The 12,828-nt window shown below is 44.3% G+C and overlaps 1 protein-coding gene across 1 annotated transcript in view; it reads right to left on the reverse strand.

Annotated features, from left to right (window-relative positions):
- The window catches only part of CLCN6 (chloride voltage-gated channel 6), a 35,699-nt gene continuing 32,559 nt past the window's right edge, over window positions 9,689–12,828 (reverse strand). Inside the window, exon 23 of the mRNA XM_021417447.1 lies at window positions 9,689–9,908. Within this exon, the coding sequence (XP_021273122.1) occupies window positions 9,879–9,908 (30 nt within the window). The 3' untranslated portion in view covers window positions 9,689–9,878. The remainder of the gene's footprint in view (window positions 9,909–12,828) is intronic.

A 12,828-nucleotide genomic window follows, 5' to 3' on the forward strand; every position in this document is an offset into this window, starting at 1 on the left:
TTTGCCTCTGAAGTTTTCTGGGTTTGTGCCATTTATCAGCTGTGCAAAGAGGAGCCATACCAGTGTGTTGATTTTAATTAGACAAGACTGAGAGCAGTTGGTTTTAATTAGACACGACAGCATAGATACCTCTTCTCAAGTTCCCACGATACATATGTAATTAAATGTACATATTGTATATATTAAACATATACCACTCTCATGATTTCTCAGTCTGGTTGGCAGTTATATAGTGGCCTGAGTTCTCCAATCGCACAGTGAACAGAGGGCCCAACATCTAACCTCCTCAGTTTGGCAGCAACATCCCATCCATTTTGCTGTCCATATGAGACCCCGAGAAGTGTGGGTGTTACCCTACAAGAAGCACTCTTCTGTGAGCTCAAGCTGACTCCACACATGCGTGAGGAAACCCTTGAACTCCACGTTGTCCTGAAACAAGGTTTAAGCTGCTTTTGAAGTGACTGAACTATTTTGGTTAGAGGAATGATTCTTTTACTCACTGGCATGGCCCCAAGCGTTTTGAGCTTTCTATCGGCATTCAGTTGCATTACACGAGTGCCATTTGTCCCTGTGAATTAATTACATGAAATCCTGTAATTCCAGAATAAATCTGCCTGACCCGCAGCCACTAAACCCTCGACTCAAAATAAACTTTTACAGGGAGAGAGGGACTGTAAATAACTTGGGGTGAGATCAGTCCTGTCCTCATTATCCACAGGCAGATTGAATAGTGAGGTTAAATATGTCATTGCCTTCCCCCAGACCGTACATTTAGTGCTTCCATGCACACAAGGAAGCAGCCCTGCTATTGTACATGCCCCGGATCACACTGCAGCATTTTCAAGCCCTGGCATATAACCAGTCCAAGCACCTCTGTTTTGTCAAGACAGTGATGCCTAGACAGTACATCCCAAAGGAAAGCTGGGTGCGGTGAAGGTTCGAGGGAGAAGAAGGAAGGTGAGGAGGTAACAAATCTATTCCAACACATTATTTCCTCTAGCCACCTCAATGTCACCACAAAGACACAGGGAGCAATGCAGCCCCTGGGGACTCTGTGGATGAAGTCACAGGGCCTGACACCCTTGTGCTGAGGCTTTGTAACAAGTGACTGGTGGGAAAGGCAGGGCCATGGGTGCCTGATGTGACAGGGGAGGTGTGAACGTGGTGCTGACAGTGGAGTTTATCTCAAGCATGAACACAGGCTCCAGCCCTGTAGCCTGAGCACCTTATCACAGCCTTAGAAGTGTTAGTTTTTGAAAGAGTACTCGCCCATCTCGCTGTGCTGACAAGTGACAGCTAAAATATCCTGCCCCTCTGGCCCGGGGCCATGCCGTCCTCCACCACATAAGGATGGAGCTATTTCCAGAAGCTTGGCGAACACTGAGTATTTTCTGGGAAAACAAAGAAGGGTTGTCAAATCAAGAACAGTGGGTGATAAGAATCACCATAGCTACAGTGAGTTACTAATAAAGAGTAGCTTAGCTAAGAGCTGGATGAGGTGGTGTTCCTCTTGCGGTTGCTCAGCCACCCAAGGCAGCAAGGAGCTCTCTTCCTACTCACACGTACTCTAATGCACATCCACTGCAGACCTCTAGGGTGGTCCTCCTGGCACAACTAATTGCTGCCACACTGTGACATGAAGCACTTGCTTTTTAATCCTAGCGAGCAAGCATTGGCACCTGCACGTACGTGGTTGTGCCTGATCCGATGAGAAACATCGGTGCAGAGGACTGTAAATGGAAGCAGAAGAAAGAATAATACACATAGGAATTCTCTGATAGACAGTAATCTGGGCAGTTTTCCTACATAACCCTCTTAGCTCTTAAAGAGCAGGGACACATCCACCAAGCTTTCCTGCTGTACCTCCAGCCAAGGAAAGTCCACAGGTCTGAGATGCATCAAAACTCATGGACAACCGGGATCCTGCTCCAGGGACACAAAACTGGGATCGTGCCCCGTGCTACTCTCTCACAGGCAGAACAAAATCTGCAGGCTGTTAGTAGAGGACCAGCTTTATGCAACAGCTCCATTTTAATTACTCGAGTAGTTCTTGGGTTCATCACCAGTCATCCGGGGGGGGGGGGGGGGAGAGGAGAAGGGGAAGTAAACAACCACAGCAACTATTAGAACGGGTGTCATTTCATTTCTAGAAATGGCTTCTTCTGCTGTAGCTCAGTACTGGCAAATGGCATGCAGCAATAAATAGCACAATGGGATAGTGTGAACTCTTGCCCCTTTATTTGGCTTCTTGACTAGCAAACCTTCCAGATCAATGAGAGCTGTTGACAATGCTCAGAGATATTCCAGGATGCACTATGTTGCAGAGGAAGATCTGGCATATGCCATGTGGCAAAAACCCTGCCAAAAAGATTCAGAAGTGCCCTTCCCAAGCCCATCTCTTCTTACTGAAACTTACATTCTGCAAAATTCATTACGAATCCAGATCAGCACATCTAGTGATGGGTCTAAAGCTGACCACCCATCAAAACACCTGAGGAGCAGTGTACATCATGTACAACCTTTCATATATCACACACGTACCACGTGCTTTCCCAAGACATAACCACTCACACATTCTCACATGGCCACTGCAGCCTAAAGCTGCTTCTGGTACTGCCTGTACCATGTTCAGGAATCAGATTGAAGTTCTAATTTTATCAAAACCCCTCACTGTATCTGATCTGTTTTGCTTTTTTGTTTTTAAACCTGAATGCATTCTAACTAGACTTTGAGGCATATTTCCCATTCACCAGAAGAGGTCACCAAACACCTCATTAACGAGCTGTGGATTAATGCTCTTCCCTTTCTCCTTCCTTACACAGCTATTTAGCTGCATATTTTGCCACACAAAGAGTTGGACCAACAGAAATCTGATTCAGTTCCCACAGAAAGTGCTATCTTTCCACAGTAATGCAGTAATGTGTCCACCAATTAGACCTCAGTTTAAGACCTAGACCTAACATAAGAAAGAGGAGGAAAGACTTGGATTCTGATCAGTTCAGTGCAAGACCATCCTATGAACTTCCAAGGATCATCTTAAAGGTTGGCAAGGAGCAAGACTGGCTACCACAGGACTAGGAAGAGTGGTTTGCAACACGTACGTGCACAGCTAATCCATGCTTTCAGTTCCTGCGTGAATATTTACAACTGGCCTGTGTAGACTTTCCTACCTTTCTGCACTAAGATGCTGTTCATCTCCCTGGAAATGAAGCTCAAACAAAAAAATACAGTTTCAGGAGTCTTTATCATCAAGCCACACAGCATGAGCACTGAAGCTGTGAACGTCCTCATGCAACCCCTTGGAGAGATGAATCACTGAAAAGGGGCCAGGAACACCCAGCAGTGAATCACTAGATATTGCTCCTCTCTCTCTAATGATATCCAAGTGCCAATACTGGCAGATAATGAGAGAAATCAGACTCTGATCTTGGCAGCAACAGGCCAGATACAGAAGTCCCTTGTGGCTTCTTTGTTTCCAAGCGCAGATCATCTGCAGGAGAGATGAGAATTGGGCCCCATCTCCTCTCTCAGCAAGCAGCAACGAGACAGAGCACACAGACAGCCACTGACTAGCACCGAGTGCCATCTTTAGCTATTTGATCCCCTCCCTCACTGCTGTTTCCCTGGTAGGCTCCATTAGCGTCAGCAGAATGTGATAAATGTGTCTGACAAAGCTAATACTAAAATGTTGCTGTCAGAGTCCAATGCTCCAAAACCACCTGCGGCCTGCTACTAAACGTCAGCCTGCTGCCCTCCTTATCCTCAGGTGACCCAGACCCCTTCCTAACCTTGCAGAGGAAAACATCCCCTCTCCATTCCATCATTGATCCATCAGTGAGCATTAACGAGAGCAGGTCAGGTCAGGCAAAGGCAAAATACGTTCCTGGAACCACAAGAGAAGAGGGGAAATAGCACTGAGTCCCTTTTACTGGCCTTTTCAGTCCCACAGAAGGTGCTGCTGGACAGGAAGGTAGTATGTTAACACAGAGGCATTCTTCAACATCAGTATTTGGATATTGTTGCTTGTATTCTCCATGATGAATCAATATTCTCCTCTTTTACTCTTCTCCTGTGGTTACAAAATGGGTATTTGACTCTCAAAAAAGGTTGCCATACCTGAATGGACTGGAGCCAGCACTCTGTGTAGGCGTCTTCTGGGACAGATGCAGAGGCAGAAAATTCCTCGCGCGTTTTACAGCCTGGTCACACACAAGTCTGCTCTGCCCATTTGCTCAATACTAGCCTTGGTATAGGATTGGTGAGCTCAGGATCTGTGACAACTGGTCAACCTGCAGAGCAGGCTGAATTCTGTCTGTCTGACCTCCAGGTGTGGACAACCCTCACGTGAGTATTCCTGAGGAGAGCTATCGAGGCTGTGATATCAGTATTGACTGGATCAGCACAAGAACAGGGCAAAGTGAAGTAATAGGAGTGGGTAGGATGGGCTGAACCCAGAGCCCAACTAGTCCAGACTTAGCCAAGATGCTCCACGAGGCCTTTGGTGGTGATGGGAAACGTATGCAGTAGGCTACTGTGTGGTGGCCTGCCCACACAAAGTTCTTTCTGAGACACCCAATGGTGAGGTTTGTTTTGTTCCCCAAAGGAACGCTGTCCCAGCCACCCTTGAGGGTAAGGGAACAAATTCTGCTCCAGATTACCCTAATGCAGATCCCAGGGATAGAATCATAGAATGGCTCAGGTTGGAAGAGACTTCAAAGATCATCCAGTTCCAACCCCCTACTGCAAACAGGGTTGCCAATCACTAAAGCAGGCATCAGATCAGGCTGTCCAGGGCCCCATCCAACCTGGCCTTGGGCATCTCCAGGGATGGGGCATCCACAGCTTCTCTGGGCAGCAGTGCCAGGGCCTCACCACCCTCTCAGTGAAAAAATTCCCCCTGAAATCTAATCTAATTCTCCCCTCTTTTAGTTTAAAACCATTCACTCTCATCCTATCACTATCAGGCCATAAAAAAGTTGATTTCCTTCCTGCTTAAAAGCTTCCTGTAAGTTTTGGAAGGCCGCTATCAGGTCTCCCCATTCATACATTCAGCTATACACCCGGTAAGTGAGCTCAGGAGTTTCTGTGCCCATTCCCTTTTCTGTAGAGAGAACTGATGATGCATATCCCTCTGGACCCCCTCCCACAACGAGGCCTTGCTGTCAACATGTACCCTAAGCTGAAGGCAATAAAGCGCCAGATGAGCAGGCAGAGCACCTGCAGCCGGGTAATAACCAGCAAGTCTGGGCTGATGATGATGCTGTGTGCTGAACCCTGCTGCAGCTCAGCCACTAGATGAATCAGAAGAGGGCAATGGAGGGAGACAACCAGGCAAATGTTCAGATAGCACACTGAAATGTTAATGTCCTATAATGAGTGGCCCCGGTGCCAGCTTCCATCAAGAATCTGACGATCCCGCTTTGACGAAAGCACTACGAACACGTCTCTGCCCTTTTAGCCAGCTGCAGCGAGCCAGGAAATGCTGGCCTGAGCAATTGGGAAGGAGGGGGAGGCTGAAAGGGGTCCCTGGGTTGGGAAAGAGGAGGATAATGAGTTACTGTGGCAGTGCTCTAATGGTACCTATCTAAGCATGCCACATGCCATCAACATTACAGCGTGCATTTCTCAGAACACCCTGCAGAGATGGAGCAGAAATATTTCCGGAAGAACAATATGCCCTAACCCTTTTAATAAGAGATTGCTGGTACAAGAGAAATATCTCGGTAAACTAGGAAAAAAGATCCTGCTGGAGATGAGAAACACACATCAACCTGCTCCCTTCATACTTCCTTCCATCCTAGCTGGAGGATATGCCATACAAAATGAACACTCCGTCACTTCAGAAAATGGTCACAAAGGCATTTCCTGTCCCCCAAATATTTTCTGCTGCTCTCAGGAGTTCCTATCTTCTTAAAGACTGAATTTTATTGTTAAAGGCTTTTTTTTTTTTTTTTAAACTGCACCATCCCAACTGTAATTTTAAAATCGCTGCAAACATTCAGGCACTGACTTCTGATGCTAACCAGAGCCCTGAAGAGATCCAGAATGTGAAGAGAGGGTTTTCTGTTTCCAGCCATTCCTGTCCACTGCAATAAATGTGATTTGAATGCAGCTGCAGGCTAGGTGGAACAAAGCCGTCCTCCTCCTCTAGGTTCTGCAGCACTGCAAAATGCAGTCACATTGAGCATCATTGCTTTTGGGGGTGGAACCCCCTGGTGTTTTGCTCACGGAGCAGCATTAGGATGAAAGACAATGATATGAGTTGCAACCAAGACAATTCCAAGTAGGAATTTGGAAATCATTTTTTCACACAGTCGAACACTGAAACAGGGCCCAGAGATGCTGTAGAGCCTCTCTAAGATTTTCAGAACTCAACAAGGCTCTGAGCAAGCTGATCCAAGTTGGCACTGCTTTTAGCACAGGGTTGGACAGAAGACCTCCAGAAGTCCTTTTCAACCTTAATTATTCTATGATTTTTACCATCGCAGTCATGGATAATCACTGTGATAGCGGAGCTGGCAAGTGCTAATGCTCAGAAGTTACCAGAAAGACCATTCAGAATTCCCACAAAATAATTTTAAGACTTGAGCTCAAACAGGAGAAAATAAAAGTTCAGAGATCAAAGTCAATAAGATTAATTATCCCCATACACACAGACTTGTAGCAAGATCTCAAAGGAATAAAACAACCTTATGCTTCTGTCCTGACCTTCTCTTGCTGTCTTGGTACACTGCAAAGCATTCACCTCCATCCTCTGAAATGAGAAGTGCTTTTTCACTTTCTCCAGGAGAGGGAATGCTCATGTGTAGCTGATGAAGTTGTTCTGTGATTTCATGTTCTATAATAAGATTTGGATCAAATGTGATTTTAATCAACAACAACAAAAAAAATCACAAACAACATCATAGCATCAGGCCTCCTTTTCTGTGCTAGAGGGATCTTCATAAGCTGCTTCCTTAGAGTATCTCTTTCCATGTAACTATCATGTCTTAAACTGATCTGTAGATGAAAAAAAGGCTGAAAATGTTCAACCTTCTGCCTTTTCCAGGCTTTCAGTACGAAGAAGAATCTTAACCTCAAAGCTATGATGAAAGGTGCCAGATGGGCCTTCATTTCCATTCCCTCCCTACAGATCCAGATGAGTGGCCTTTAACTTTCTGCACCACATGTGTGGAAAAAAAGCAGTAAAAGATCAAGATGTATTACTGCATACTCAGAAGCATTCCCATTTTATCAGTAGGGCCAAATTTCAAGCCCCAGCGAAACACACAACTGATTTTATGGCTGCTCTTCCCCACTGTCCCCAACATTGAAAAAGGGTCATTTCTTCATGTGGAATCTAGGAAAAAGCTCATCAGAAGCAACGAGGGCTTTGGAGGATCAATTATCTACATACATTTTCATTAGGGGACATATACATCCCCCAGGTCCTTCTACATTAAAGAGAGGTCTGGCCAACAGCAATGATTTAATTACCTCGATGCCTTAGCTTAGGACTGATTTACTTTCTTCTGCTCACAGAATCCATTCTGTTTGAACCTGGTGCTCCTATTCACTCAGTGAAAAAGTAAAAATACAACACACTGAACACATTTGGATCCTGCAGCTCTATAATGTCCCTGTAACTGCACACATGGTAAGAAAGATACAGGGGCTGTGCTTCCTGTCAGACTAATTTCAGATTTAATAACAATTATGTAGAGGAAGAACACACAGAAGAGAAGTTTTAATTTGGATACAAGGGAAAAGACGACCTTCTTCATCAACTTAAGCTACGTCGAAGTTTTCTGTGCACAAGTGCATCAGATTTTACATACTCATGCAACTTACTCGTCATATTTTTAGGACTTGGCTTTACCCACTTCTCCAAATCACACTTTTATGTCTTATTAATGCCATATTACCACATTAGGTAATAATATTTAGTTCTCAAATTGCATATTTGAGAACTATTCCCATTCCCCTGTTTTTGTATTTCACAGAGCCAGGCGAACGAGGAGCAGATAGAATTTCTTTTTCTTTCAGTACTTCTCTCCCAATTATTTTCCTCTGGAGGCAGAGGAAAGGTTCAGTGATCAACTTAAGGAACACTGAGCTAAGCAAGCTGACATATATAAATGGCACCAAGATCACAAGCTGCAGAGACCTTCAGATTCACAGCAACAGAATGATGCTGCATTGCCTAAGTGTAAAATGCTCCTTTTATTCGCAGCCAGAAAGGAGAACTATTTCCTCCCTCCTCCTCTTGGGAGAATGAAAACAGATCAGAACCTCAAACCAATCCTTGCACTGGCTGGAACTCAAAAGGTAGACTTGGGAGGGGTTGGAGGAAGATATAAAGGCTGGTAGCCAGAGACAGAGTGGCACGGAACCGGAGTGACTCAAGGGGAGGAAGAATCAGAGACATCAAAACACGAAGATGAACTTGAAACTTCTTTTTTGCCCTGGATTCTTCCTGCTGCTTGTTGCCAGTCAGAAGCAGGCAATGGCCAAACCTATTTCCAGCTTGCAGGTAAGTGACTGGCTGCTCCATAGAATTGAAAGAAACTGATGCTCTTTAGGATTTAGACACTTCATATTACTGATGTTTCTTCCAACCCCAGCTAAAGAAGTAGGAGACATTCAAAGAGATCACGACAGCAGAAATCCTGAAGTTGGGCAGACAGAGTTATTAAATGGAGGGAAACAGAAGTAGTCGAATCCTGGATTTAAATTTCTGATCAGTTGAGGAAATTGAAATGGAAATGTTTTTCCTGTGGGGTCAGTTTGGAGATTGCAGTTTTAGGGTCATTCTATGATTGAGTGGAGCAATAAACTTCTGGAGGAAAAGGAATTTGCCTAGAAGGGCTCCTTTCTATTGCCTTAGAGCAGTCACCTGCATGGTCCTCCCTCAAGCCTCCAGTTAAACCTGAAAAGGGAATTAATAGGTTGTGCCTGCTTAACTCTGAAGAGGATTTTCTCCTCTGTGCAGTGCAGTAAGACAGTCCCTGCTCCTGAGCTCCAGAGGCAGAGCATTAGAGAGAAAACGTGTTCACATGGATGTGCTTGTGTGCACAGGAATTCCAAATCACTATAAAAAATAACCAGCACATTTCAGCTACCCAACTAGTGCTTTGGTGTTCCCAGATATGAGATAACCTTCCAACTTGTAAACGAACATAGAATCCTCTACATTAACTGAAGAAAGTACCCAGAACCCCTCCATTTTTCTCCTCTCCTCCTCCAACCATTCTTTTTCTATTTCTTTCCCCTGCTCAGAGTCTGTCCATGCTGTTAGATGAGGAGCTGGAGCATCCCCTGGTCTCAGAGGAGAGGGATCATGAGCAAGATGACTCAATCCCAGTAGGTGCCTTTGATCAGGAAGATGCTGAGTTCCAGTGGACCCAAAACACCAGGGATCAGCCTATGAGCACATCCACTGCTGATAGCGCTGTCCAGAGGTTCCTCAGTGACCTCTTAGGTTTACCTCGGAGATACCAAAACAGGAGCAAAAAGGGTCTGTCCAGGAGCTGTTTTGGGGTCAAGTTGGACAGAATTGGGTCGATGAGTGGACTGGGGTGCTAACTGCTCTCCACGGTAAGAGAAAGCCACGGACACATGACTTTTGTGTATAACTTGTGTAAATATGTAGAAGAGCTTGTTTAATTAACCTTTAAGAAAGGGTGCCTCAGAGCAACTTTTATCCTCCTATTGAAAACACAGTTAATTAACTTCACCGTCAGAATATATCATCATCAGATGTGTGCTTAAAACCCATGAAAACCACAGCTCTGCTTTACCTGCTTTTCACTCTTTTCTCCACATCAGATGCATGCACTTCATGTTGCCACAGATGCCAGATCAGAGACGTTTTCACCAATTCCTTAGGGATTCTTCTGTCAGTCCAAACGTTGAGGATGAAACTGGCCCTAGAACAGAAAGAAATCAGTCAATTTCCATGTGTGAAATCCTGTCCACGTCTCTTTCTTTTACTTATTCCTCTGCTTTCTTGACAGGACTGACTTGCAGGGTTCAAAGGACCTGTTGGCTTTCAGTGAGATATTCAGCCCTTATTTGCATTGGCTCCACCAATCCATCTACAGATGATGTACTGAACAAATTGCATTCCACCTCTTCCCTAAATTACTTGGGGGAGACAGAATAGGATGCACCGTTACTGTATGCTTTTTTGTATCAGAGTAATTATTTGTGAGCATCTACTAGAAATTTAAGTACAAAAACATTTGTACTGTTTATGTAATAAGTGTATAAATGAACAGTTTTCATTATGTCATGGGTAATAAACTTTTTTTTTTTCCATAATTGGGTGAACTGGTTTCAATCCTTTGCTGTGATTCTCCTTTGTGTATCGATCCTGAAAGGGATGTAGTGCTGCTGTTTGCAATTAGACGTGACTCACTAGAATTCAGGAGCATTTCAGAATATGTTTTCTGGTAAAAGTAATGGGGAGTAACCTTCCTGAAGTTAAGAATCTCAGACACCAGACACCAAGTCTTTTGACCACTATTATTTGAACTTAAAGGACAGCTGTATTAGCTAAGCTTTGGTTCTGCTCCTTCTAACCACAGTTCCTATGGAACAAAGAGAGGCCAGGACCTGCTGGAGAGCTATTAGGAGCCAAACTTAGAAAACTTGGTTCTTCTCTTGTGCTGTTATCAATATACAGCTTTCACCCTCAAGCCACAGACTTGCTCTAGGAAGGACATGAATGCTACAAGCTCATAAGTGTGTTTCAACACTCCAGAGCTGTCTATCAGAGGCAAGAGAGCACAGAATGATTTGCTAATGGAGATAGCCTCCCCTTGCCCAAGCTACCAACAGCTCCTCTCTGTATTTTCTTGCAATCTCTTGCCCTCTTAATATACCTTGTGTATTTAAAAATTAGAATTAATTCTACCTGTCTATGGCTACTTCAGCCTTCAGAATCTTTATCTCCTCAGACCACAAGTTAGGAGGTTACCAACGATGTGATAGTGCCATAAACCCTGAGCAGAAACTCCAAGAACACATCCTGAAGGCCACTCTGTAGTTATCAGTCTCTACAAGGTCTTATGCTGTTTCCTACTTACTTTGCTTAAGTTAGTTTGATAACAAATCAACAACAGCGAGAACACCCTGAACAGTCACTTGCTGGCAAGGAATGGTCTCACCACTTCCGTAGGCACCTCCAAGCCTCTCAAACAACGACATTACCCATGTAACGAATTCTTTGTGCTGCCTCCCTTAAGCAAAACAACAAGCAAATGAAGCCCTTCCTCAGTCAGATGAAGAATTAGAGCAGGGAAGGAAGGGTAAATGAATACCTCCATTGGTCAGCATCATTCAGTTTGCACTAGGCATGAAAAGCATTGTCTTAATGCTATTGCTGCAGCATGGTAAGTGTAAACAGCATTTCTAGATGGAGTCCCATTCACGGGCAAATCATCCTAGAGTTCTACAGCCTGGTTGGACCACATAGATAAAATTCTCCTTTCTGCAGCTTCCATCAGACAAAGACCTCTATCCTGCACGTTCACTGCTCTAGCTCAGTACTCTTCAGAAAGAGAACTTCACTTCTTTTCCCCCAGCACAGAGACTTACAATAAAAAGAAGCAGCCCCTCACTTTTAGAAACCACACAGGAAGCATCCAGCTTTCTTAAATAGGTTCCCTCTTGGCTTAGTGTGGCCCAGGTGCAACCTAAATGCAAGGTGAATCCACACAGCCCCCTGACATTATGGTGTCAAGCCATGAAGAGCAAATATGTTGTGACAGCTGGTGCCAATGGGAAGGTGTGACCCCCTTCCTAATGGTGCTGGGTCTGAAGGATTCCTTGCAGTAACCCTAGGAGCAGATATATTCTCATAGGCATGAAAGCTTCCTGATGTTGGAACTTCAATGCTGAAAACACTATAAACCTAATAAAGAAAGGATACGTGCTACTGGAATCTGTTCCCTGAACATCCTCAGCCTGTTTCCAAACCTTGAAATTATTTGTGGATAAAATAACAGAGGTCTGAAGGGGTTGAAGACTGAGCTGTCAATTTGTGAACAGAATCCTGCAGCAGATGAATAAGAAACTGATAAGAGCTTCAGGTCCCCACATGCTGAGCTGTAACATGCCATCCTTTCACCTGGCATTTGGGGTGAACATTTTAAAAAGCCACTTTTCATAAAGGAAGAACAATTTATTTCACATAAAAGGCTCTGTAATTAGATCCCCAGGACTGAAGCCAGGTGTGTCTGTACTTTAGGCAATTTGCTGAGTTCTATTAGCATTTAAACAATCAAAGCTAACCTTTGAAGCTAGCATGCCAGTCAAATAGGGGAAGCTCAGCTCTAGCTGGGTCACTTCCATCCCCACTAAGTAGCAGTGCCTGAATTTACCAACCAGGGTTACAGAAGGAGCTGAGAAGAAAATCCTGCAGTAAAATAACACCTACACATCACGAAACATACACATACCTTTCCCAAATGAGTCTCCTCGCAGGAAAGGATTGTGATGCTTTAAACAAAACGACTTGCCAACTGCTGGATGCAGAGACTGTGGTCCTACACCATCTGATATTGCTGGTTTGCTTCCAATCTAAGACAAACGATGTCAGATGTAGGCAGGTTTGTGGAACAGAAAGACAAAAAAAGGCAGGGAAGGGAATTTAAAAGCATAACATATGTTGCTGCTTGGTTATACAGTGTATGGCAGTAAAAGTCCTCAAAACTTGGTTCAACACCCCCTGAACTCAGAGGGAAGGCATGATAGGATCATAGAATCATTAAGGTTGGAAAAAACCTCTAAGATTTAGACCAACCATCTACCTACCACTAATACTGCCACTAAACCATGTCCCTA

The sequence above is a fragment of the Numida meleagris genome, chromosome 20 (assembly GCF_002078875.1).
Source record: "Numida meleagris isolate 19003 breed g44 Domestic line chromosome 20, NumMel1.0, whole genome shotgun sequence".
Lineage (NCBI taxonomy): Eukaryota > Metazoa > Chordata > Aves > Galliformes > Numididae > Numida > Numida meleagris.